Source organism: Lacerta agilis, chromosome 1 (genome assembly GCF_009819535.1).
Source record: "Lacerta agilis isolate rLacAgi1 chromosome 1, rLacAgi1.pri, whole genome shotgun sequence".
In the NCBI taxonomy this organism is placed as follows: domain Eukaryota; kingdom Metazoa; phylum Chordata; class Lepidosauria; order Squamata; family Lacertidae; genus Lacerta; species Lacerta agilis.
Window position 1 is genome coordinate 129,281,001 of NC_046312.1, and position 24,154 is coordinate 129,305,154.

The window sequence follows — 24,154 nt, forward strand, 5'->3', positions numbered from 1 at the left end:
ACCTACTTATCCACTTGCATTGGTATTCAAACTGCTTGGTTGGCAGAAGCTGGGACAGAGCAATGGGAGCTCACCCCGTTGCACAGATTCGAACCACCAACCTTCCAATCGGCAAGCCCAAGAGGTTCAGTGGTTTAGACCACAGAGCCACCTGCGTCCCTACCACATATAAAACCCAAGAATATGTAACGCACAAAGAACGTGGGGCATTAGCAATTTTGAGTTTTTCTTGGATGTCAGCTTTACAGAGCTCTTCTTAGTTTAAAATCAATGGGCCACATCACTGAATATAAAATGGAGAGATTACCTGAGGTGTGGGAGGGATAATTCTGTATTCTGAAGAAAGCTGTGGCTTGCTGCTTGCAAGTGCCATCTGCTGGATTTGGGGATTGGCAAGCAGCCACTTTTTAAAGTGAAGGGAGCCTCCCTGCCCAGCAAAATTCACTTCAGAGGTGAAATTGGTAGCTTGTCATTTCTTTGCTGGGTTAATAAATCAATCTCTTCACACACACACACACACAACGCCAGGCCCCAGCAGCATACAAATTCACAAGGATTTTTTCCTTATATACCTATACCTATGAATAAAATGAATTAAAGTATGTCCTGTTGGCTGCTGCTGTTGAATCAACAGTTGCTGGCCAGAATTGCATGTCTCTGAGTTCTTTCTGCCTGCTAGCAGAATTGGATCCATGCGCTGGACTGTGTTAGACTGTATGCCAATGAAAGAGCTCTAAGAGTGCTGCTGTGCTTGGCCTGTTTCCTTTCCAAAGACTCTCAGCAAGCCGATATCTGGCTTTTCAGTTGAGACCCTGAAACATGTTTTAATGAGGTTATTTTTTATTTTCAGATTTGGATGATGCAAGGTTATGTGTAGGGCAAGTGGTGCTTCTGTCACTTCCACCTACTTATACAGTGGGTAAAAGGATAATATAACCCACTGCATAATGGTTTCACTCTTTCACATTGGTGAATCCTGATATTATTGTCAGCCATGCAGAATCTCCCAAGTGTCATTGCTATGCCGCCTCCATTCATTTCAGTGAGGTTTATGCCTCAAACAAGCCTTGAGAAAATGAATAATGTGTACTGCTGCTAAATTCATAACAATGTTCTGCATCTAATGTCAAGGTTTTCCCAATTTTGACATAATTAAATAGATGGATAACATTATTTCAAGAAAAGGAGCAGAATTCATCATTCCCTTTATTAGCATCACTAAAACGATTGAGGCACTTGGTAGATTTTGCAAGAGTTAAAGCCTCAGGTGTCTTCAGTATAAATATGCAAAAGAACTGTTGTTATATATTTCATAGAAGTGTACGTGACCTCACTTCCAGGCACAGTGTGAAGCATGTATGTTTGATGCATACATTCCCAATGTGGGACAGATCTGATACATTCATTTCCCTCCTTGTCATGCACAGCTCCTGTGCAGTTTTGGACAGAGCATGGCAAAAGTAGAGGGCCAAGAAGGCAAAGGCAAGCTATATGCAATAAGGGCAGATCTCCTGGGTGCTCAGACTGTTGAGCAAGACAGCCCTGGAAGCATTCACAGGATCACTCTGCCTTATCGATACAAATAAAGCATATTTGACCCCCCCCCCAAAATCCTGAGAACTGTAATTAGCCCCACACAGAGCTACAATTTCCAGCATCAAAAAGAGACTACAGTTCCTAGGATTCTTGGTTGGGGTATGCGCTTTAAATGTGCTTTAAATGTATGGGTTGTTTTTGGGTAGCCTGGCCACAATTTTGCATCAACCATAATTCTCCAGACGTCATAGAATCATAAAATGATGGAGTTGGAAGAGACCCCCCCCCCAAGGGTTGTGTGTTCCAACCCTTTGAAATGCAGGAATCTCAACTAAAGAATCCAAGACAGATGGCCACCCAATCTCTGCTTAAAAAGCTCCAAGGAAGGAGAGTCCACAACCTTCCGAGGGAGTGTGTTCCACTATCAATCAGCTCTTACTGTCAGAAAGTTCTTCCTGATGTCTAGTTGGAATCTCCTTTCTTGTAACTTGAAGCCATTTATTCAAGTCCTACCCTCCAGAGCAGGAACAAGTTTGCTGCATCTTCCATGTGACAACCCTTAAGATATTTGAACTTAATCATGTTCCAGGGCACCATGAAGGGTAGATGGTAGAAAGTATTTTGAAAAACACTGCAAAGTGACATTTTTGTGAGAAAAAGAGAATTCTTAATATTTTTGAAGAATAAATGGCTTTCAATAATTTTTGGCTCAGCTGTAGTTGATATAGCTGGCTTCCTTTGCATTTCCCATCTTTGGCCAGAGTGTGGTGGTAATTTGCAAACTGAATTCCTGCTGGATAATTCAGGCCACCTGTAAGCTTGAGTGCTGATTCCCCTTTGCCAGAGAGTTACTGACGAACTATGTGAAGTGATCTTGAGAAGGTGGAAAGATTTTTTGCTTCACTTTAATCACCCTGACTGAGTGCATGAAAAGCATTGTTTAAAAGTATGTTGAAGGATAACTAATATATTGATTTCTATAGGCACTCAGATTCTTACCACATTGAGATATTTTAGACTGATTATTTTGTATGCATTCACACATATATCTGATTTTCTTAGTGGGAGAAAGTTCTCAATGCCTTTTCCCCTTCATTGTTCAGATTACAGGTTTACAAGCCACTTTACGAAGCTTAGAGTCTGGAAGCTACATTCAAATTCCTGTCACTAAAGGTAAACGTTTTCCTATATAGTGAAATCCCAAAGTTGAACAGAAAAAAATGCTTTTCAAAGATTGTGCAAATGGTTAGGCATTCAAAATTCTCCTGCATGTTAAACCCTAAAATGATTTAATGAATGTTAAGCTTTGAGATACAGCGATTCACATGGACGAGGCAAATGGGTGTGAGCCCTGAAGGGCTACGGTGGGGAAACGTCGTTAAATCTGCAAAATGATTGAAATGTTTTCCCAGCTACTGTGGGAGTTGAGATGTCACTGAGTGGATTTTTAATACTGCATCAGTTCTCTTTCCTGATTGCCCGGGAGCAGAGGTTGCCCTGGAGATGAGATAGTCCATCATATCATTAAATAAATTCTGCAGACTCCATAGAAACAGTCTTCCATGCTTAGAGAGATTCCCGCAGGAATCAACAGAGTTTTGTATCTGCTTTCCTTCCTGCAGGGTGTGTGCATGGTCAGTACAGTGCCTGTTACAGGCCAGACATTGATAGGGGAAGCATTTACAGGCATCTCATTCCCTTAATGGCTTAGTGTGTTAAGTGGGGGTGCTGAGGAATGGGAAGGGGGAGTGCAGTAGGGATCTGTTAGCTTCGTGAGGATTTCTGTGTTTACAGGCTGGATTGACTCTGAGCTTTTCTGTTTTAAAAAACATTTTGTTACTAAGTTTTGAAGTAAAAAAGGTAAAGGGTAAAGGGACCCCTGACTGTTAGGTCCAGTCGCAGACGACTCTGGGGTTGCGGCGGTCATCTCGCTTTACTGGCCGAGGGAGCCGGCGTACAGCTTCCAGGTCATGTGGTCAGCATGACTAAGCCGCTTCTGGAGAACCAGAGCAGCGCACGGAAACACCGTTTACCTTCCTGCCGGAGCGGTACCTATTTATCTATTTGCACTTTGACGTGCTTTCAAACTGTTAGGTGGGCAGGAGCAGGGACCAAGCAACGGGAGCTCACTCCGTCGCAGGGATTCAAACTGCCGACCTTCTGATCAGCAAGCCCTAGGCTCTGTGGTTTAGACCACAGCACCACCCTCGTCCCTAAGTTTTGAAGTACAGGATGCTAATGTTAAGCAACATTTTTGCATTTTTATATTAGTAGGGAGCAGCATTTATATGTTATTTGTATTAGAAAATTCACCAAAAGGCAAAGGGTGTTCATGTTTGGGTGGAGACTTGAAAATCAAAACAGGAAACTCAAATGCTGTTTGCAATATCGCGTAACTACTATTGTTTAACCGGAAAATAGGTTGGCAATAAGTCATAGCATATGTCAAGTTTTATAAATCTTGATCATGGACATTTCTTTTCCTTTGAGTAGCTTTATGAAATATATTTGCAGGTTTGGCAATGGAACATTGATATTTTTATTTTATGAGCCCTCCAGCCTATCTACTTTATTACTATCATTTTATTCACCTTCCAGAAGTCTAATAGAAATGACTTACTATAAAAATAAATAGCAACTGCAGTGAAATGTGATTAGGCTGCAGCCTTAAGCATATTCACAAGGAAGTCTCATTGAACTTAGTGTGACTTCCTTCCAGGGTAAATTGTTTAGTATCAGCCCATAATAGTTGCATGGCTAAACCCTTTTGCATATAATTTTATGTAATGAGGGGTGTGTGTGTGTGTGTAACAAAACATTGATTTAGAATCTAGTTGATTCAATCAATAGGTATACTTCCGGACAGTGAGAGCTGTTCGGCAGTGGAATTTGCTGCCAAGGAGTGGGGTGGAGTCCCCTTCTATGGAGGTCTTTAAGCAGAGACTTGACAGCCATCTGCCAGGAATGCTTTGATGGTGTTTCCTGCTTGGCAGGGGGTTGGACTGGATGGCCCTTGTGGTCTCTTCCAACTCTATGATTCTATACAGTTTATTTTAGAGGCAGAGGTCTCACTGGGGTGTACCATTTCAGATTGTAGGTTGGAGTTTACATGCTTGAACTCCATACACACAACATCCCCTCCACACAGAAAATCTATCGCTCCACTAAGGAGAAGCATGGTAGCCAAGTGTTCTCCTTGACATTTTAGAGTGCCTCTCCCCATAAACGCTGTTGGATTTCATATTTTGATAGCAGGTCCATTGTAGGTAGAAGGTATGGTCCCAGGAATACCTCAGTGAAGATGTTCACTCAGAGTGCAGCAGCTGTAAGAAAGGTGTGTTAAGGATCATTAGGAAAGGGGCTGAAAATAAAACTACTAATACTATTATAAAAATCTGAATTGCAGTTGTATTTGGAATATTGTATACAGTTCCGGTTGCTGCACCTTAAAAAGCACGTTGAAATAAAGCTGGAAAAGATAAGAAAACAGCAACCAAAAGGATCAAGGGGCTGAAAAACTCCTATGAGGAAAGGTTGCATCATGGAGGTCCTTTAGAAAAAGTGGCTAGAGAGTTTCCCTTCCTCCTCACTTAATACTAGAACCCAGGGCCACACAGTGAAACCAAATGTTGGAAGATCAGGACAGACAAAAGACAGCTAGAGGCTTCAGTGTCTTCAGTGATTAGTAGCACCTTTAGTTTTGCCAGCTTCTCCCCCTTTGCCAGCTATGATTATTTTTGGACAGGGATAGCCATGACATGGTGACTACAACCCAGTGGTTGTAGGCTTGGGACTCACCACAGCCCTGCTAAAGCATTAGCCCTGCTTGCCTTACTCAGTCCACCTGGACCTGCGCTAACATCCGCCCACACCCCTTCAAGACACAGACAGCAGGGCTGTGGTGAGTCCCAACCCTACAGCCACTGGGCTTGCTGTGGCTTTGCTTGGGACTCGTGGTGGAGGTGCCAAATGTTGCCCCCTTGAAGATGGCACCTTGGCAGTGCCCTGGTACAATGTGCCAGTAAGCCCAATAGGAAAGGCTGCTGGGTGCAGCCCTGGCTGGGCAGAGCCGCAGCTGGGCGGAGCCTTGCCTCCACATGGGGGGGGGGACACAAAAAACTTTTTGCACCTGGGTACCTACTTACCTTGCTACGCCACTGTATGCAATGCAAAATGACTGAATGACTGAATAGGAAGAGGCACCTGTTTTAATTCTGCTGCATATACATACCTTCCATCCCACCTGAAAGGCACTCAAAACAGGAAGTCTGCAAATGCTACAGTTACTGTGTAACTGTAATGATTTTGTAGAACTTGGACAAGTGTTTGATCAGAAGATGCTATTTAAACCTCTGGGCTTTCCTAGTTCTGTAGCAGTTTGCAAGTATGTACATTTCACAAACTAACACAATCCCACGAGCAATGTAACTGCCAGACAACCACAGCTACTGAGTAAGAGAAGAGCTTCCAAACAAATAAAACATTTCTGCAGTGTGTAATGCTTAGGGAAATACTCTGAGACATGATACTTGTAACAGTTGTTTAAAAGCTTTTAAAGTATTTATAAGCCTAGCATCTTGTGTAAGAAACATTTCTTTTCACATGCGCCTCTTCAAATAGTTGGTCATACGCTTCAGTTACTTTTATTTCAAGGGTTTTTGCTCAAAGAGAAGTTATTCTGGGGCAGGCCCCATGAATGGGAACTGTGCAGAGAACATAGCTGTTTATTTCAGTGGGGCTTACTTCCTAGTCGATGGTGCCCTTTGAATGCAGGCTTCATAGTAAAAATGAGAGAATAATTTCACATGCAGAAATGATTTTTTTTCAGTTTATTTGTTTTAGATGCACATTTTCTTTTAGTGTTGGATTTTGTGTACTTTTCAAGAATGACAATTCAAATGACTTCAGTTTACCCATATGGCCATCACAGTCCATTTTACAGAACACTGAAGCACGCAATGCAAAAGGGTATATGTTATCTGGAAAACATACATAGGCTGGTTGGTCTAAATCTTTATAAACAGATTTAATTTAACAAACAGTTTTTCCCACTGGTCCTTGCAGTTTTTAAAGATTATATATATATATATTCATTGATACTTATCAAAAGATATCCAAAGGTTCATACACAATACAAAGTATCTTTTTATAATACACCAGAATAAAAAAAATATTTTTGAAATCTAATATAAAAAGGAACAGGAGCAAAAAGAAAGAAGATAAATAAATTTCCTGATTAACAGAAACATTAGAAATCTTAGCCAGCAAAGAATCAGGTAGGTTGTCCTACGGATATATATTAAAAGTCAGAAAAATAAATAATATTAAAAATAATCAAGAAATTAACGGTACAGCTGGATTTACAGCAACTTCCATCAGCCTCATGTGCAGGGCTTTTTCCAGCCGGAACTCACTGGAACTCAGTTCTGGCACCTCTCAAGTGGGCGCCATTGCCATCAGTATGGAACAAGGGAGACGTTCATGGTGAGTTTCGGCACCTCTTTTTCTAGAAAAATAGTACTGCTCATGTGTAATCATTATTCCAGCATTTGTAACCTTCATACTTAACAGTTCTGTTGAATTTCACACAAGGAAATTGACAGGAATTATGATGCTGACCTTAAGCATTAAGATGGTGTTAAAATGGCAAAAGCAGTTCAGTGGCAGAGTCTGACCACCAGAAAAGGGATCTTGGGGACTGTTGATGGAAAGCTCAATTAATATGTTGACCCAGCTGTTTAAAAGATGAATTCCATGTTAGGGAACATTAGCAAAGGGAAATTTGTGGTGCAGCTCCACTTGGAATGGTGTGTACAGTTCTGGTACCTACATCTCAAAAAGGATATTGTAAACCTGGGAAAACATCAAAGTGATAAAGTGGCTGGTACAACTCACCTGTGAGGGAACATTACATTGTTTGGGGCTTTTATACAGTATTAGAAAAAAATCAAGCATAAAACCTACATTTGAAAGCTGTTTCAAATGGGTTTGTAATATTATGTTACATTGTATTATCTATGTAGTACCAGTTCAAGTAATAAATAAAAGTATGCATGGTATGAAGATTTTGAAGTGTTTTGTATTGTAGCATTTTTCTTAGTAGCGTATTTATACTGTTGTGAACTGCCCATGGAATCAGTGATGAAGGGCAACACAGAAGGATCTGGTCCATATTTGTTGTTGTTGTTGTTGTTGTTATTTGTACCCCGCTCATCTGGCTAGGTCCCCCAAGCCACTCTGGGCGGCTTCCAACAAATATTAAAATACAATATTAAGATAGTTCCCTTTTGATATTGTAAATGTGAATGTTGCATCGTCTTTCATGTTAAAGGTAATGGCCCCAATGCAGATAGTCCATTTTGTGCTCTTTTTAGTCAGAGCTTTTTCTGTCATTCTCAAATTGCTATCCAGCATAGCATTTCTCAACTGGAGAGAATATAATGAGACACTCGTGACTTGTGGGTGTGGAGTTGTACATGCAGATATGCTTTCATACTTTGCATTTTAAAAGCTGTGCTAAATAAAAAAATCAACAAGATTCTAATTTTGTGACTGCAGTCCTCTTCTCCCAAACACTTGATTTTCAAACAATGTGGATTCTTTTGCTCTGTGGTTCTTCAGCAGGGGCGTCTTGGCCATAGAGGGTAGTGGCGCCACGTTCTGGAGGGTGCCAGGGAATAGGTGGAGGCTGGATGCAGCACCTCCCGACATCAGCTGGCCGCCCTCGCCCGCTTCCACCATGCTGCACCCTGGCTGGAGCCTCCTCCCTGCCAGAGGGGCCGCCCTCCAGCCCCACCGGCAGCGCCGCGCCACGCCCGGAGCCTCTGTCCCGCTGGAGAAGCCGCCCTCCAGCTGTTGCCCGTCTGGAGGGAAGGGTGGGGGTGGGGGGCGCCAGAGGATCCTTGCACCATGGCGTCAGATAAGCTTAAGACAGCCCTGTTCTTCAGGCTCTGCATAATGGTGCCCACATTGACTCTAGTAGTGCCATCTTCTGGGTGTGTACAGATCAGTTGCCTGAAATGTTCAAAAGAGTTTATTTAATATGGATGAGGGTCAATGAGCTACCTGTTCGATTTGAGATTCCAGTTTAGATTGCCAATCCTTGTTGGATTGGATTGAAATCACAAACAAGTTGGGCAAATTAATCAGGGATTAATTTGTTTTATAGTAGAACAAATTTAAGCATGCTTAATTTCTACAAAAAATGATTTTTTAAAAAATATATAAAAACCAAACTGCTTTTATTTTATAGCCAGCCGTAAGGGTGAAAGAGAAGATGGATTACAGGGACCTTCCCAGAAAGCTCTCAGAGAAGCCAAGGAACAAAAAGGATTTACTGGTGTTAATCCTTATGACTCAGCCAAAGATCCAACAAAACAGATGGGCAAGAGATATCCAAAGGTATGCAAATTCTCATTTTGCCTATTTTTGTAGAATTTGGCCTCATGTCCAGTGTTTTAATATTGTTGCAAGAAGTACAGTGGTACCTCGGGCTACAGACACTTCAGATTACGGACGCTTCAGGTTACAGACTCCGCTCAGTGGCGTAGGAAGCCGCTTGGGCACCCGGAGCGGCAAACATGACGTGCACCCAGGTGTGGGGCATCGCTACGCAGTGTGCATGCGCAGCATTGCAACGTATGATGCATGCGGCGTACGTAGCAACACTGCACATGCGCGCTACGTGCCGGGTTGCCCCCGCCGCCGCTCCAGCACCGTACAGACGGTGCCAGGATCCTCTGTTTGCGGCTGCATAGCCCTGTCCTGCGTGCGAGCCACACCCCTTCCTGCCACATATGAAGAGTTGTAGTACATTGGCTGGTGGGAGGGGGGTCTTAGTGGAACCTTTAGCCATGCTAGGGTCTTCTTCACTGTCTGAGGTTTCTGGGGAACAGAAGCCAGACTTGAGGGAAACAGAACTGCTTCAGTTTTACCTTAGCATTTTGTATTCTAAGTCAGTGTTTTTCAACCACTGTTCCGCGGCACACTAGTGTGCCGCGAGATGTTGCCTGGTGTGCCGTGGGAAAAATTGTGTTTATTTGATTCCTATTCAAGAGAATTACTTTGTATATAGTCAATATAGGCACAGAGTTGATTTTTTTAACATTTTCTAATGGTGGTGTGCCTCGTGATTTTTTTCATGAAACAAGTGTGCCCTTGCCCAAAAAAGGTTGAAAAACACTGTTCTAAGTGGCATAGACCTCAAAATCAGGAGAGCTCTCACATTAAGCATTTGTCTTGGTTGACAGATGAGCCATGCCCCTCTGAGCTCAGAATTCTTTAATCCTAAATGTATGTCCATTTATTCAATTTGCACTATAATGTCATCTCAGGATATTTCTGACTGCAAGATCTGTGATGTAATTTTTACTAAAGATGCCAGGCTGAACTTTGAATATATGAAGAATGATCTCCTCGGTTTGGTATTTTAAAATTAAATTGAACCATAAGAGGGTTGTTTATCTGCGGGAATTAACTTTCCTGTGAGACACATGTTTACTTAGCTCAGATTGCAGACCATGCTTGCAGAATACCTGACCACTACATTAAATAGGTCAACAAATTACTGTCTTTGTGTGAGTTGATCTAGCCAGATAGAAGGCACTGTGCACTGTGTTCTTTCTTGTCCTTGTTACCCAGAATTTGGGAAAGGTTAAAGAACAAAAGAGGGAAATTATTAATAGCTACTAGGACTACAATCATATGTTCAGTTGCTTGAGAATAAGCCCTACTGAACTCTATACAAATAGCAATATATGTTTGTTAAGCACTTAAATAGAACTAGCTATCAATTTTAAGGTGTAATTCCATATACCTAGACATACCCCTGCCCATAGGCGCCATTTAGGGTGTGCCCGGGGGCCCAAGGGCCCCCTCCCTCAAAATCTGCAGTGGCTGTGCGTGCACACCACACAACATGCTCACATTAATTCTGCAGCACGTTGCGCAGAATGCTGACATTACACACGTTGCACAGCGCTGCCCCCCTCAATCTCGTTTGTCCCTGCCTAGGATCAGCTCTAGCACTTTCAACTGTCTGAACATCTCCTGCTCCTTGAAACAATTTCACCCTTTCTTTCTTGCTTTGGCATCTTTGGAACACCTCCTAGTTCAGCCTTTCCCAACCTAGTGTTCTCCAGATGTTTGGAGTATGGCCATTGGCCATACTTTCTGGGGCTGGTGGGAGTTGAAGTCTAAAACATCTGTTGAATATCAGGTTGGGGAAAACTGCCCTAGTCCCAGCACCCTGTGACTAAGCCAAAGTATGTGTAACTGAAATAACAGCATTACTTCTCAATTACTACTGAATTACTTCTGCCTCCATTTCCATTTTCTTCCTCTATTGTTTCCAGTGTCTGTTTTTAATTTTTCGAGTCCCTTTGAGAAAGAATTTCTCATACCATTTTGGGGGAAGTGCCTTTTGCATTGCATAGCTGATGCTAAATAAATAAATAATCTGAAGGGTCATTACCTAGAACTAAGGCCCACTGAAATTGTGGCTTGCTGCTAGACCGTTCATAGTTAGCTAGTAAATTAGCCACAAATTTTGGGCCTCTATGTGATATTGTAGTTAACAATGATAATTGTTAATACTTATTTCCATTTTAATGCCTCTTTTTATAAGTTATTCATGAATGGTTTTCCACCACTGAAGTGTGATTCAAATACAAAGTAGGAACGCCAAAGCCTTAAGCCTAACTGAAAAGGGCCCAGGTGCTCATTTATGGCAGTATTTATTTTAGAAATTAATAATTCTATCCTGAATTATGGATTTTCCTCCTAAATCTTTTTCACAATATTTAAACAAAGCTCTGCATATGTAAATACATCCAAAAGAAATAAAATCAGCATTAGCATTTAGTTTTTTCCTGATGCTGAATCACACTAATATACCACAAGTAAATTGGACTTACATAATATTACTTTTTCTGATACCTAGTGTTATTTACATTGTATTTTTTAAACATTGTTTGACTTCTGGGAGTATAAAATTAAATCTTAATTGTTTTCATATTGTGCTGAAACTATATGAGCAAGAAGATGCCAAGTCTACATGCCAACTGGTTTGTGAATTAATAATTGGCAGGATTAGTTTGCTTCATAGTCAACCCTTGGAATGCATATTTGGTGTCTTAAAAATAATTTGTCACTTTCCTCAGTTGGTTTTCCTTCTGACAAGATTGTAGATACTTATTTCTTGTCTATTGATTCACAACAGGTTCTAGTTCTCCAGTGTGCTGTGTTCTGACCACAGTTTAACAACATACTGTACTTGTGCCTCTAGAGGTCTAAGAGGTGACCTAACAGATTTTAGGGGGATTAGCTATGGATGTGGTTCCTTTGTTAACTAGCAGCTTTCATTACTAAATCCTTATCCTTCTACTACAAAAGCCAGTGTGTAAGGGTATTGCAGTTTGGTCCATAACAATGCAAGTGCTTAATTTTATTTTAGCAGAACACGCTGCTTTTGCTGGCTCATAGTGCAATCCTATACATATCTACTCAGAAGTAAACTCATTTGAGTTCAGTAGGACTTATTGCCATGTATATTTGTATAGGATTGCTACCTTGAAATGATATCTGCTTCCACCACTTCATTCAGTTTTGAAATGTTACTAATTATTGTATATATTGCCAAATGCTCCTTCGTGTTTATTTGGAATAGAATTTGAAAAAGAATACTATACTCAACATCAAGTACTTAAGAGGATTTGAAATGTATTCATGTAATAATTAGTGAGTGTTTTAAAGGATTGTACATAAATGACTAGTAAATGTTTCTATATTTTATTCACAATAATTCTTTGTCTGGTACTTCAGCAGCCACCCTTTCATTTTTAGTGTTCTCACAAAAAAGGTTAAGAGTTATCATCTCCAAAAACCTCACTTTGGAATGCTGAATTCAAATTACTGAGTCCCAACTGCTGTTCCTATAATCTTATTCCTAGATGCTTCTTTGTTTCTGAATTGCAGCATGGAAATGTGCTGAGCAAGGTGAGATAGTTCATGCTGCAGCCCTTGTCTTCCCCCTACATTGGGACTAAATGTTAATCTGATTCTTGAGAAAGGGTTCTGGGTTCAGCAAAAGCCTTTACCCAGAATTACAGGCAAAGTCCCAGCAGACTGGAGGAGGGCAAATGTTGTCCCTTTTTTCAAAAAGGGGGAAAGAGAGGACCCAAACAAACAGCCTGACATCAATACCAGGAAAGATTCTAGAGCAGATCATTAAGCAAACGGTCTGTGAGCACCTAGAAAGGAACGCTGTGATCACTAAAAGTCAGCATGGGTTTCTGAAAAATAAGTCATGTCAGACCAATCTGATTTCATTTTTTGACAGAATTACAAGCCTGGTAGAGGAAGGGAACGCTGTGGATGTAGCCTATCTTGATTTCAGCAAGGCCTTTGACAAGGTGCCCCATGATATTCTTGTAAAGAAGCTGGTAAAATGCAGGCTAGACAATGCTACCATTCAGTGGATTTGTAACTGGCTGACTGACCGAACCCAAAGGGTGCTCATCAATGGCTCCTCTTCATCCTGGAAAGAAGTGACTAGTGGGGTGCCACAGGGTTCTGTCTTGGGCCCAGTCTTTATCAATGACTTGGATGATGGGCTTGAGGGCATCCTGATCAAGTTTGCAGATGACACCAAATTGGGAGGGGTGGCCCCAGAGGACAGGATCACACTTCAAAATGACCTTAACAGATTAGAGAACTGGGCCAAAGCAAACAGGGAGAAATGTAAAGTACTACACTTGGGCAAAAAAAAAAAAAAAATGAAAGGCAGAAATACAGGATGGGTGACACCTGGCTTGAGAGCAGTACATGTGAAAAGGATCTAGGAGTCTTGGTAGACCATAAACTTGACATGAGTCAACAGTGTGATGCAGCAGCTAAAAAAGCCAATGCATTTCTGGGCTGCATCAATAGGAGTATAGCATCTAGATCAAGGGAAGTAATAGTACCACTGTATTCCGCTCTGGTCAGACCTCACCTGGAATACTGTGTCCAGTTCTGGGCACCACAGTTCAAGAAGGATACTGACAAGCTGGAACGTGTCCAGAGGAGGGCAACCAAAATGGTCAAAGGCCTGGAAACGATGCCTTATGAGGAATGGCCTAGGGAGCTGGGTATGTTTAGCCTGGAGAAGAGAAGGTTAAGGGGTGATATGATAGTCATGTTCAAATATATCACTACCCGAAGGAGTCTTCTCCTGCACAACAAACACTCTGTGAGGTGAGTGGGGCTGAGAGACTTCAGAGAAGTGTGACTAGCCCAAGGTCACCCAGCAGCTGCATGTGGAGGAGCGGAGACGCGAACCCGGTTCCCCAGATTACGAGTCTACCACTCTTAACCACTACACCACACTGGCAACTGTAGAAGTAGGGAGTACACATACTCATTCTCTCAACTACAATAGACCAGCATAAGATAAAAACATATAAAGCACCTAAATCACATGGCATGGTTTTGTGGTATTTGTCATTTTGTAAGTTTTTGTGGTATTTTATGCACTGACTTGCCGTTACTTTTATTGATTATAGTTCAATAATTCTGTATTGTCATTGTCAAGTGTATACTGTTTAATTATTATTTGCTGATATTTAATGTTACTGTTTAATACTATTATTATTATTAAATATTACTTTATTTGATATAAATTATTTATTTCAAATTTATGTTTTTATTATGACTTTTTGTATTGGATAAGATTGTTATTAAGTGTCTGATCTTTGCTGTCTCTTCAGCTTGTAAACCACCTTGTGTATAGTAATATAGAATGGCGGTATACAAATTAAAAGTGAAATTAAATGGAGCAAACGGCAATTCTGCTTTTCTCTGGATTGATGTTTGCTCTGATTTAGCACTGTAGAATGAGTTTTCCCTGGGAAAGGAGCGGGGCAAGGGGGGCCCATGCCTAGAAACAGCAGGTCAAATGAAAAACTGCTCAGACCCATGATTTCTTGTCATGGGACAAGTGGAAGTATGGATATATCCTGTTGATTCCTTTTTTAGTCAGCTTGAGGCTGAACAGGCAGTGTGTTCCATGTTGCAGATTTGCTATTCTTTCCCCTTCTGTGTTGGACATTACATGATGAGGGATGGTTCAGTTGGTAGAGCACGAGACTCTTTTTTTTTTTTTAAATAAGTAATTTTTATTGATTTTTCCTTTAACTTTGACAGAAAAAAGAACAGGATGCAACATACAACTTATAAGTGCAACTAATATATAAAGCTTATATTACAAAATATATATATCGCTCTTATCTTTTACACTTAGAATTTCCATCCCTTCCCTTCTTCCCTCTTATGTCTTCTCTAAATCATTTTTCTATATTTTGCACTTCAATTCCTTTTACCACTGATAAAGTTTTCCCTTGTCGGGTTTCTTTTTATTCTCACATTCTGGTATTTATCTTAGATAACTTTCCTTATTTCTTAAATATTCTTTTACATTAAATATCTATACGCCGAGTGTTTTGTGTCATCCATTCATATCTTACAAATCTTGTCCAAATAATCTATAAATTTTCCCCATTCATTTCTAAACGTTTCTTCCCCTTGTTGTCTGACTCTCATTGTAGTTTTTGCGATTTCCATATATTCTGTAATTTTCTGTTGCCATTGCTGCACAGTTGGTATTGTTTTCTGTTTCCAGACCTGTGCTAGTAAAAGTCTCGCCCCTGTAGTCGCATACAAAAAAAACTTTTGATCACATTTCTTTATCTCACCCCCTACCATTCCTAGGAGGAAAGCCTCCGGTATTTTCTTGAACGTATATTTAAGTATTTTTTTGAGTTCATTGTATATATTTTGCCAATACTGTTTTACTTGATCACATGACCACCACAAGTGGAAATATTCCCCGTCCTTCTCCTCACATTTCCAGCATCTTTTACTTCCTGATTTATATAATTTCGACAATTTAATTGGTGTGAGGTGCCAGCGGTATATCATTTTGTACAAATTTTCTTTAAGTGATGTACATGCTGTAAATTTGATTCCGTTGTTCCAAAGCCTCGACCATTTATTAAATTCAATATTATGACCGACGTCAATTGCTCACCTTATCATTACGCTCTTAATCTCCTCGTCCTTTAGATTCCATTCCAGCAGAAAATCATAAGTTTTGGATAGCGTCTTGGTGTTATTTTGAACAACCTCCTTCTCTAGCCAAGATTTTTCTTGGTTAAATCCCTGTATTTTCATATCTGTTGCAAATATACTATTCAATTGGTGGTACTCTAGCCAGCCCGTTAGCTTGTTTTTTAGTTCTTCATATGGCTTTATCCGTACAATATTATTTTCCACAGACAAAAGTTCTCTGTATGATAACCAATTGGGTTCCATGTTGGGTTTTTTGATTAAGAGCACGAGACTCTTAATCTCAGTTCGTGAGTTCAAGCCCCACGAAAGATTTCTGCATTTGGAGGGGGTTACAATAGATGATCCATTTGGTCCCTCCCAACTCTACAATTCTATGATTCTATCACATTTTTGTATCTCCCCTTTCTCTTCAGGTTTGAAAATGACACTGTAGAGGCATTATTGACTCTAGCGTGTACACTCATCCTGCTGATGTCTCTGATTATAGGCTTTCCATGTCTGTAATGCTTTAAAATGGCAAGTCTCTTAGCACATTCACATGCTGAAGGTTTCTTCCTTTCTTTCTAATTTTTTTTAAGGCATTGTCTTGAACCTACTATAAGCCACAATTGGTCACACCAGCACTTTGTAAGGAGACCATCCTATCACATTTATTATTTCTTGTGGATACAAGCTTCAGCTTTTGTTAGTATGCTTTCCCCATCAAAGTCTGCAAAGGAAAACATCTTTGTAGACCCATAAAGCATTTCTGCAGCACCTGTAAATAAATTGTAGCCATGAAGCAATAGAGGACAAATTGAGACTGTCTCCTGTGATTTGAATTTGTTGCAAACAATTTCCCCGGGTTTCCCTAGGTTAACAAGTAAAGAGAACAATAAACAAATAGCGGGGGGGGAAATTCCCATGTTCTGATACTTTTAAAAACATTCACGTCCTCGTAAGTGTGCTTACTTGTTTGCATAAGAATTTTTTATGCATACCTTTTGTCCTTCAAACAGGACTAAACCTCCACACTTTCTCTATAGAGGTCTTCAGTTCTTAACATTGAATGAATTCATTTAGTATTTTATCAGTTTAGCAATTACACAAACAGCAGCAGCAGATCTGGATGCTTCTGCTGTTTAAAGGTGTCTCCTTGCATGCAGTTAGCCTAAGGCTCAGCTTGTCTTTTGTTGTTCACTCACTAGCAGAATCAGTAATAGGATGCTTTTAAACAGCAACAAGATTTTCAAGCTTTATCCTCTCACATTTCATTTTGAAAAGGATTTCCATGTGGTACGGTCCTGAGGTATTTGGAAACAGCAAAAAAGAGGTCCCTCAATTTTTTTTTAAAACTTATCTCCATGTTGAGAATTATTAGAAAGTTTTCCAAAGTATTTTTTATAGTGAAACTACATATTGAGAGTGGTCTATGAAAAAGTGGAAGACACAGAATTCTGTTTAGTTTCCCTTGTCCATATAGCTGTTAATCATTCTTTCATAAATATAGAGAAATTCCTTACCCCGCACCACCAAAAGCTAAATAAAGCCCAGAATCTATTGTGGCAAATTCAGAGAGGAGGGGGTATATCTGTTAGTCTGCTGCGTGTTTTATTCTGTATTGTACATACCCAAGTGACTAATCACACGAGGCAATTGATAAATATAACAAATAAAAGCAATGAAGAGTCTTGTGGTATATTAAAAGCTAAGAGATTTGTTTTGGTATGATTTGTTTTGGGCTGCGGCCCACTTCACTTTGTACTATGCACCTGTGTTTTCATTTGTGGGTTATCTTCTTTGTGCTCACCATAAAAGCCAACTCTTTGGGGCCGAGGTCACTTCAACCCCTCCCAATAAAAGATTTGAGGGGGTTCCCCCCCCAGTTGATCAGCAGCATCATTCAAATAGAGATAGAGAGTGTGTGTGTGTGTGTGTGTGTGTGTGTGCGCGCGCGCGCTGCATCATGTAATCAGTTATGTGGGGCAGGGCTTACCAGGTTCCCCAAATATTTTATTCAAGTTGGCACTCCTGGTGCTCACTCGAATGTGTGATTTATTTTAGAAACTAACCCTGATAAAATTTAGACCTCTTAAGTGAAACTGAGAATGTATTAATATTGTCTTCCCAGGGTCATTGCATGGGGTTCAACTGCCATGGCTATTTCAGTACTACCGGTAATCACTTTGTTGCATTTCCCCACATATTAATGGCCCTTTATTTGAACAGAAGCCTTTCCTTCCACATTCATGCTGAGAATAGCTGCATTATTTTGTGTGGGACATTTAGGAGCTACTGAGTCAATGGCCATGGTCAGTTTTTAGCTATGCCATTGACTGAGCAGCTCTTGACATCGCTGGGCAAGTGCCCCAACTAGACAAATTTGGAACCATAGTTCCAGTTGAATCTGTAATTCTCCAGAGAATGCTGAAGTCTTCAGTACAATAAGTCTGAAGATTCTCAGCACCAAATTTAGGCTGTTGGTTTAGTCAGAGTTTATCCAAGCTTCCTTTTGTGCCATGTTTCTAGGCACAGGTCTGCACTTTAAAGATCTGTATCCAAGTGCTTGTTCTTTAGCCCTGGAGCTTTCCCTGCAAAAACCTGCTCTTTACTGCTGAATTAGCGCAAACAGCAATCTGCGAAAAACCCAAATTGTCGTTTATTCTGATTTAGCGTTAAAGAGCGGGTTTTCCTGTGGAAAGTGGCGGGGCAAACATTCGTGAGAAATGGAGCTTTAGAACACAGGCCTATGCCTAGAAAGCACAGGGCAGAAGGTACATGTGGACGAGCCCTCAGAGAAAATGTTATTTCCAGCAGATTCCTTTAGAGGAATTGGAAACAACTTTCTTTCCATGTCGTTATTCCCTCTCTTCCTTTTCCCCACTGCACACACTCTAAATCTTAAGTGCAGCTAATCAAGGAAGAATAGGGTATTTTTCAGACTCTGCTTTCAGGTAGCTGAAAGAACCTCTATTCTGTCAAGACTGCAAGTTTAGAAGAGATTATTGTGAGTGCACCAAAATAACAAATCTTTTGTGTAAGTTTGTGGCACTTTTTAGAGTACAATTCATTTTTAACTCACTATGCCATCTGCTGTAGCCCCCATAAATAATTTATCCCCCTGTCTAGAGATTTTAGAGTGAGTTACAGCTCTTGAATAACAATATGCACTTAGGATAGCCACAAAAGCATATGGTATTACATTTTGTTGTATAGAGGCCAGGTGGTAATAAACTGATTTTATTCTTCTTCAGCTTTTTCTGCACCAGGAAATGGATCCACAGTAAAACAAAATGAGTGCACCAACTCTTTGTGATATTATATTTGAAAACTTTTTGGGAAGGTATTAAAAAACTCTGAAAGAAGTGCAAGAGCAGGCACATTTCAACAGGGTTTCTGGATTTGTCTTGTGTGTGTTTGAGTTTGTTTGTTTGTGTATGTGTGATGGTTGGAGGTCAAGGTGGTTCAGTATTAAACTGAAATTTAAATTCAAAAGGATCTCACCTGAAAAGAAACAATTCACGAATACTGTAGAATTATTGGAAAACTAGAAACAATGTTCTGGGCTTAGCCTGTTCACTCCCAAATTCATCCACCCATCTTTCCAAATTCTTCCATCCCTAGTCACATCTGCACCATACATTTAAAGCACATGGTTTCTCCGAAAGAATCCTGGGAACTGTAGTTTGTTAGAGGTACTGGGAATTGTAGCTCTGTGAGGGTAAACTACAATTCAGAGGGTTATTTAGAGGAAGCCATGAGCTTAAATGTATGGTGTGGATATGATCTCTCTACTTAAATCAGCTCTTGGCTCCATTCAACTTTGGTCCCTTCCCACTGTAGCAGATCTCTGCTATAGCAAGCAAATTGATTACTGGATCCTAGAAAATGGGCAGCACCCCTCAGTCTTATTCATGAAATAACCTTAGCTACAGCAGCTGTTTTTTTAAAATCTGATTTTCCTACAGGAGTTTTCCAGCACGCTCCCCACTCAGCTAATTTCCACCCCTTACAGGATCCTTGTATTTCTGCAAGAAATGAGTTTTAGAATTGCCTGGCATTTTTTTGTTTGGCACACCTGACAGAGGCTCAGGGAAATGTTGTCCTTAATACCTCTAGTGGCACACCTCAGCTAAAGGCTTTTGCAGGTTTTTGAAGTATATTGAAATGTAGTTGTCTCAAGAATGCCTTTGAGACTCTCTGGTATGGGGCCAGGCATGCAACTCAGTGTTCAACTGGGAAAGGAAGTTTAAAATGAAATCAATCATTACTGGAGATGTGTTTGGATATAAACAAGAACTCAGAATGACAAACGGGATGGGGATCATTATTGATGCAGGGTCCTATGGAATGTGGTTTCCTTTCGTTCTAAAAATATTTATGGGAGCCAATCAGCCTCAGCTCTCAATCCTGCAATAACCAACCACTGTTAATTGTCTCACTGAATTGTTACTAGGGTAATTCTAATGGCATCTCAGCTAATACTGTACTTCTGTTTGTAATGCTCAATTTTATATCTTGGAGGTGGGTGGCAATTGCTATCTAAGAACCAAAGTAAAAAATAAATAAATAAAAATTCCTTCCAGTAGCACCTTAGAGACCAACTAAGTTTGTTCTTGGTATGAGCTTTCGTGTGCATGCACACTTCGTCAGATACTTAAACTTAGTTGGTCTCTAAACCAGTCTGTGATGTTCTGTCTCTGTTTTTGGTTGTTATGTTTATGGGCTTAAAGCCGAAATAAATGAGTTGAGCTGAGTTGGTCTCTAAGGTGCTACTGGAAGGATTTTTTTTATTTATTTTTTTATTTTTACTATGGCAGACCAACACGGCTACCTACCTGTAATAAGAGCCAAAGTGTTCAGGATAATTTATTTGACCAACATCCTCCTCTTCATTCAGTTGTGTCATATATGCGTTGTTTGGCCTATTTGTGAAGCTAAGTGATGCTTATTCCCATGTTTCTGTTCAACCTCAGTACAGAACGTTTTTGAGCTTTGCAGTTGGTGCTGCCTGCTTCTGATACTGGATACTGCCATTTAGATTCACCTCAGCACCTCACATGTTAACCAGATGTATGCTAGTGGTGGCCATGTAATGGCCATAACTAGGCATTTTTGCCTTTTCATTTATATATGACTGGCTCTTTGCACACAGTACCAAGACAAGCCCCCCTGAAGGGTTTCATATGTCACCTTACTGTGCTCACTTCAGCTGTTTATTAATGTTGACAAATTATGTCGTGTTTCCACTCAGTAGCATCAGTTCATTGGAGCAATCTTGGCCTTTTCCCCTGCCATGTATGCCTTTCCTGCAATTGTGTAGATGCTCTTACCTTGCCATTTGGGCCACTCCCCTGCCTGCTCTCCGCCCCTTGTGCCGGAGCATGAATCTCCACCACTGCTTCCAAGTGAAGCTCAAGAGCAGCCTCACATAGAGCACACTGCAGTAATGGAGGTTACCAGCACATGGGCAACAAAAATTGCCAGCTGCTTTGGCGTTTGCTTTTACTTACTGAGCCAAGAGACACCTAGTATTAAGCTACTAATCCAGAGCTCTGCAGGAATGGGCTTCCCAACTGATGGGGTTCCTGACACCATAGTGAATATGAAGGCATATTTTCAAGCTTCATCTGCACATAGGGGCTCCTACTTATTTCAGACGTACGAAAGGGGGTGCAATCCTTTCATCTTTCAGACTAGTCTCATTGATTCAAATGTGACTTATGCATAGGTAACTAGGCATGTAATGACACACCAATAATAATGATTCTGATAATGTAAAGGAGTGTTGTAAATTAGCCTTATGCATATTTTATTATGTGCTTATTTATGGTCAGAAATTTCTTACAAAACATTGTCACATCTGATCTTATTCCTCTATTTCCTGTGTCTGTTGTGCCATAAAAATATTCAAAGGGCTATAATAATAGAAAAATCACAATTTGGAAAGGTCATTGGAATGTATTTGACATACTTTTTAGAGTATGGTGTCTTGTGAGATGTTACCTGGCATTTTTCATGTGGCTTCAGAGGTTATGTCAAGCAGAAAAGAAACAGCTGTAGCTGTAGCACATTTTGCTTCTCATTTCATCTCTGCAGAAAAAGCAACAGCTGAAGAAAGTTTCACTTGCTTTCACAGACCTTTAAAACTGTGTCAGGAGCAGTTTCAGTTTTCATTTTACTGTTGGCATTATTACTCAAGCTTTGTATGAACAGTTGGATGAGCACAGTCGTCATTGCCTATGAAGTTACTGCAGTTTTACAATGGCTTTTTTAATTAATCTAACTTTTACTATCTCCTGCATATTATCTTTATGTTTATTAAAAAAGAAAGAAAAGAAAACCTGTCAGGGTTATAAAGTTGAATAAGGTAGATTTATGTAGCCACAGCCTTTGTGGGTGATTTTTATGAGTTTTATTAGCAAGCTAAGCAAGGTGTAGTATATAATAAAAGTTTTTACTGTGCTCTTTTTTCTGCAGTGGTTTTCAGCTTTCTCCTGATATTTCAGATGTTTATAGAATAATTGCACTCATGGTTAAAACACATTGCACTACAAAGTGTCTGCAAGAAGTATTGTAGAACCTTTTAAAAGAGATTTTTTTTGGTATTCAAAAGTATTTCCATAGGGCTTCCATTCACAGCTACGTTGTTTTTTGTTTTTTTTTTACAATGGGAACACATAATATTGAGGTATCATATACATGCTTTATATTGGCCCTAAGTTGAAAATGAAGAATAAGGCTTTAGAGCATAGCACTTCTAAGAATCAAACACACTTTATGCATGTTGAAGATGTTTTCAGCTCTATGGCTGCATTCATATTGAGCCTGAACCACAGTAAGCCCCCAATTTGTATGCTCACCCCCTTCCCATTCTTCCTCTGATGTGGCCACAAGGAGATTGGAAGCTTCCACTTCCCTTTTAGATTAAGCTACTGTTTAGCATGTGCCAGTCAAATCCTAAACCAGAGGTCTTCAGCTATTTTGGCTTATGCTCATACTTTCGGATGAGCACAAAAATTTGCAACCAGAAAAATTCACACCCACAAAACATCACACATTTGTGTGTGAGGTTTAAAAAGGTAAAGGACCCCTGACAGTCGCAAACCACTCTGGGGTTGTGCCGCTCATCTCACTTTACAGTTTTTCCAGGTCATGTGGCCAGCATGATTAAGCCACTTCTGGCTTAACAGAGTAGCAAAACCAGAGCAGCGCACGGAAACACCGTTTACCTTCCCGCTGGAGCAGTACCTATTTATCTACTTGCACTTTTTTGGCGTGCTTTCGAACAACTAGGTTGGCCGGCGTTGGGACCAAGCAACGGGAGCTCACCCCGTCGCTTGAGGTTTATTAGGAAGCTAATGTAACATTATCACCATCACCATCAGTATTATAAAAGAATATAAATATATGCTTTAATTGAGATTCCTGCATTGCAAGGGATTGAACTAGATTACCCCAAGGGTCCATTCCAACTCTATACAATTCTGTGATTCTATGAAAGGGAAGAAACTTGAGAGCAGAGCTGGTTTTCACTGGATCAGAGCTGTTCTCTGGCTTACCTTCCTCTTTGTTTTTTCTCTCCTCCTGCCAAGGGAGAGAATTTAGCATTGGGATGAACACTAAGTGTCCCAATCTGGAAGATTAGGTAATGAACACATTTGGAATCTTGAGGGAGTTGCCTTGGAAGCTATCATAAAATGGCTCCTGTGGGGAGGGTGGGGTGCCCATTCACAAGAATGGCTGAAATACTGGGGGTGTGTGAGAGAAAAACAAACTACCCAGAGAAAGAAACATGCTGCTTGATACCACACAAGTGGTAATGAACATTATTTTAAATTACTTCATATATTCTCTTTTTACACAAGCATGGATGATGCAGTATAAAAAGTGAGAGTGAAGACCTCATTTCTTGTTCAGAAGGTCACAGCCTTCACCTGGACCTCAGCCTGCTGGGTATAACAGCATGATTGATAATTTAATGATTCATTAACCTGCCTTTTTACCTTTCAATGTGAAAGAGGTACTTGTAAATTTATCGTTGGCTTTAACTTAAATGGGAAAGGTTTCAATCCCAAATCAGTATTTGCATTTTTCAAAGGTGCATTTTCTTGCCTGTTGGTATGAATCCATTGTTATCTTCTTATTTTAAAAGACATTTTATATATTGACTCTGCTAACACAGGCGGATTACAATTTTAATATACGTGATATGAAAGAAAGAAAGAAAGAACCAAATTCTGGTATTGAATGAATCAATTAATTTTGGAGCCTTTTACAGCGTTAAACAACTCATCAAAGAAAAAAAAATATTTGGACTCTAAATGGAGGGGCCTTCATTCACTTTCCCAGATGGCATACTCATCCTGATATCCAATATATGAAACATCTTTTGGGCTGGAGCAGTACTTTATTAATCTCATGCTGGCACCACTTAGAAAAGGATTTACAGCTTTGTGTCTTCAGTGTGTGCATATCTAATGGGAAGATTCAATAACACCCCTGTGTACCAAAGACTCTGTATCTGTGAGTC

General features: G+C 40.2%; 1 protein-coding gene across 1 annotated transcript in view; it reads left to right on the forward strand.

Moving 5' to 3' along the window:
• The window catches only part of SPAG16 (sperm associated antigen 16), a 389,408-nt gene that overhangs the window by 26,528 nt on the left and 338,726 nt on the right, over window positions 1-24,154 (forward strand). The window contains exons 8-9 of the mRNA XM_033171018.1: window positions 2,640-2,709; window positions 8,789-8,937. Of these exons, the coding sequence (XP_033026909.1) occupies window positions 2,640-2,709; window positions 8,789-8,937 (219 nt within the window). The remainder of the gene's footprint in view (window positions 1-2,639; window positions 2,710-8,788; window positions 8,938-24,154) is intronic.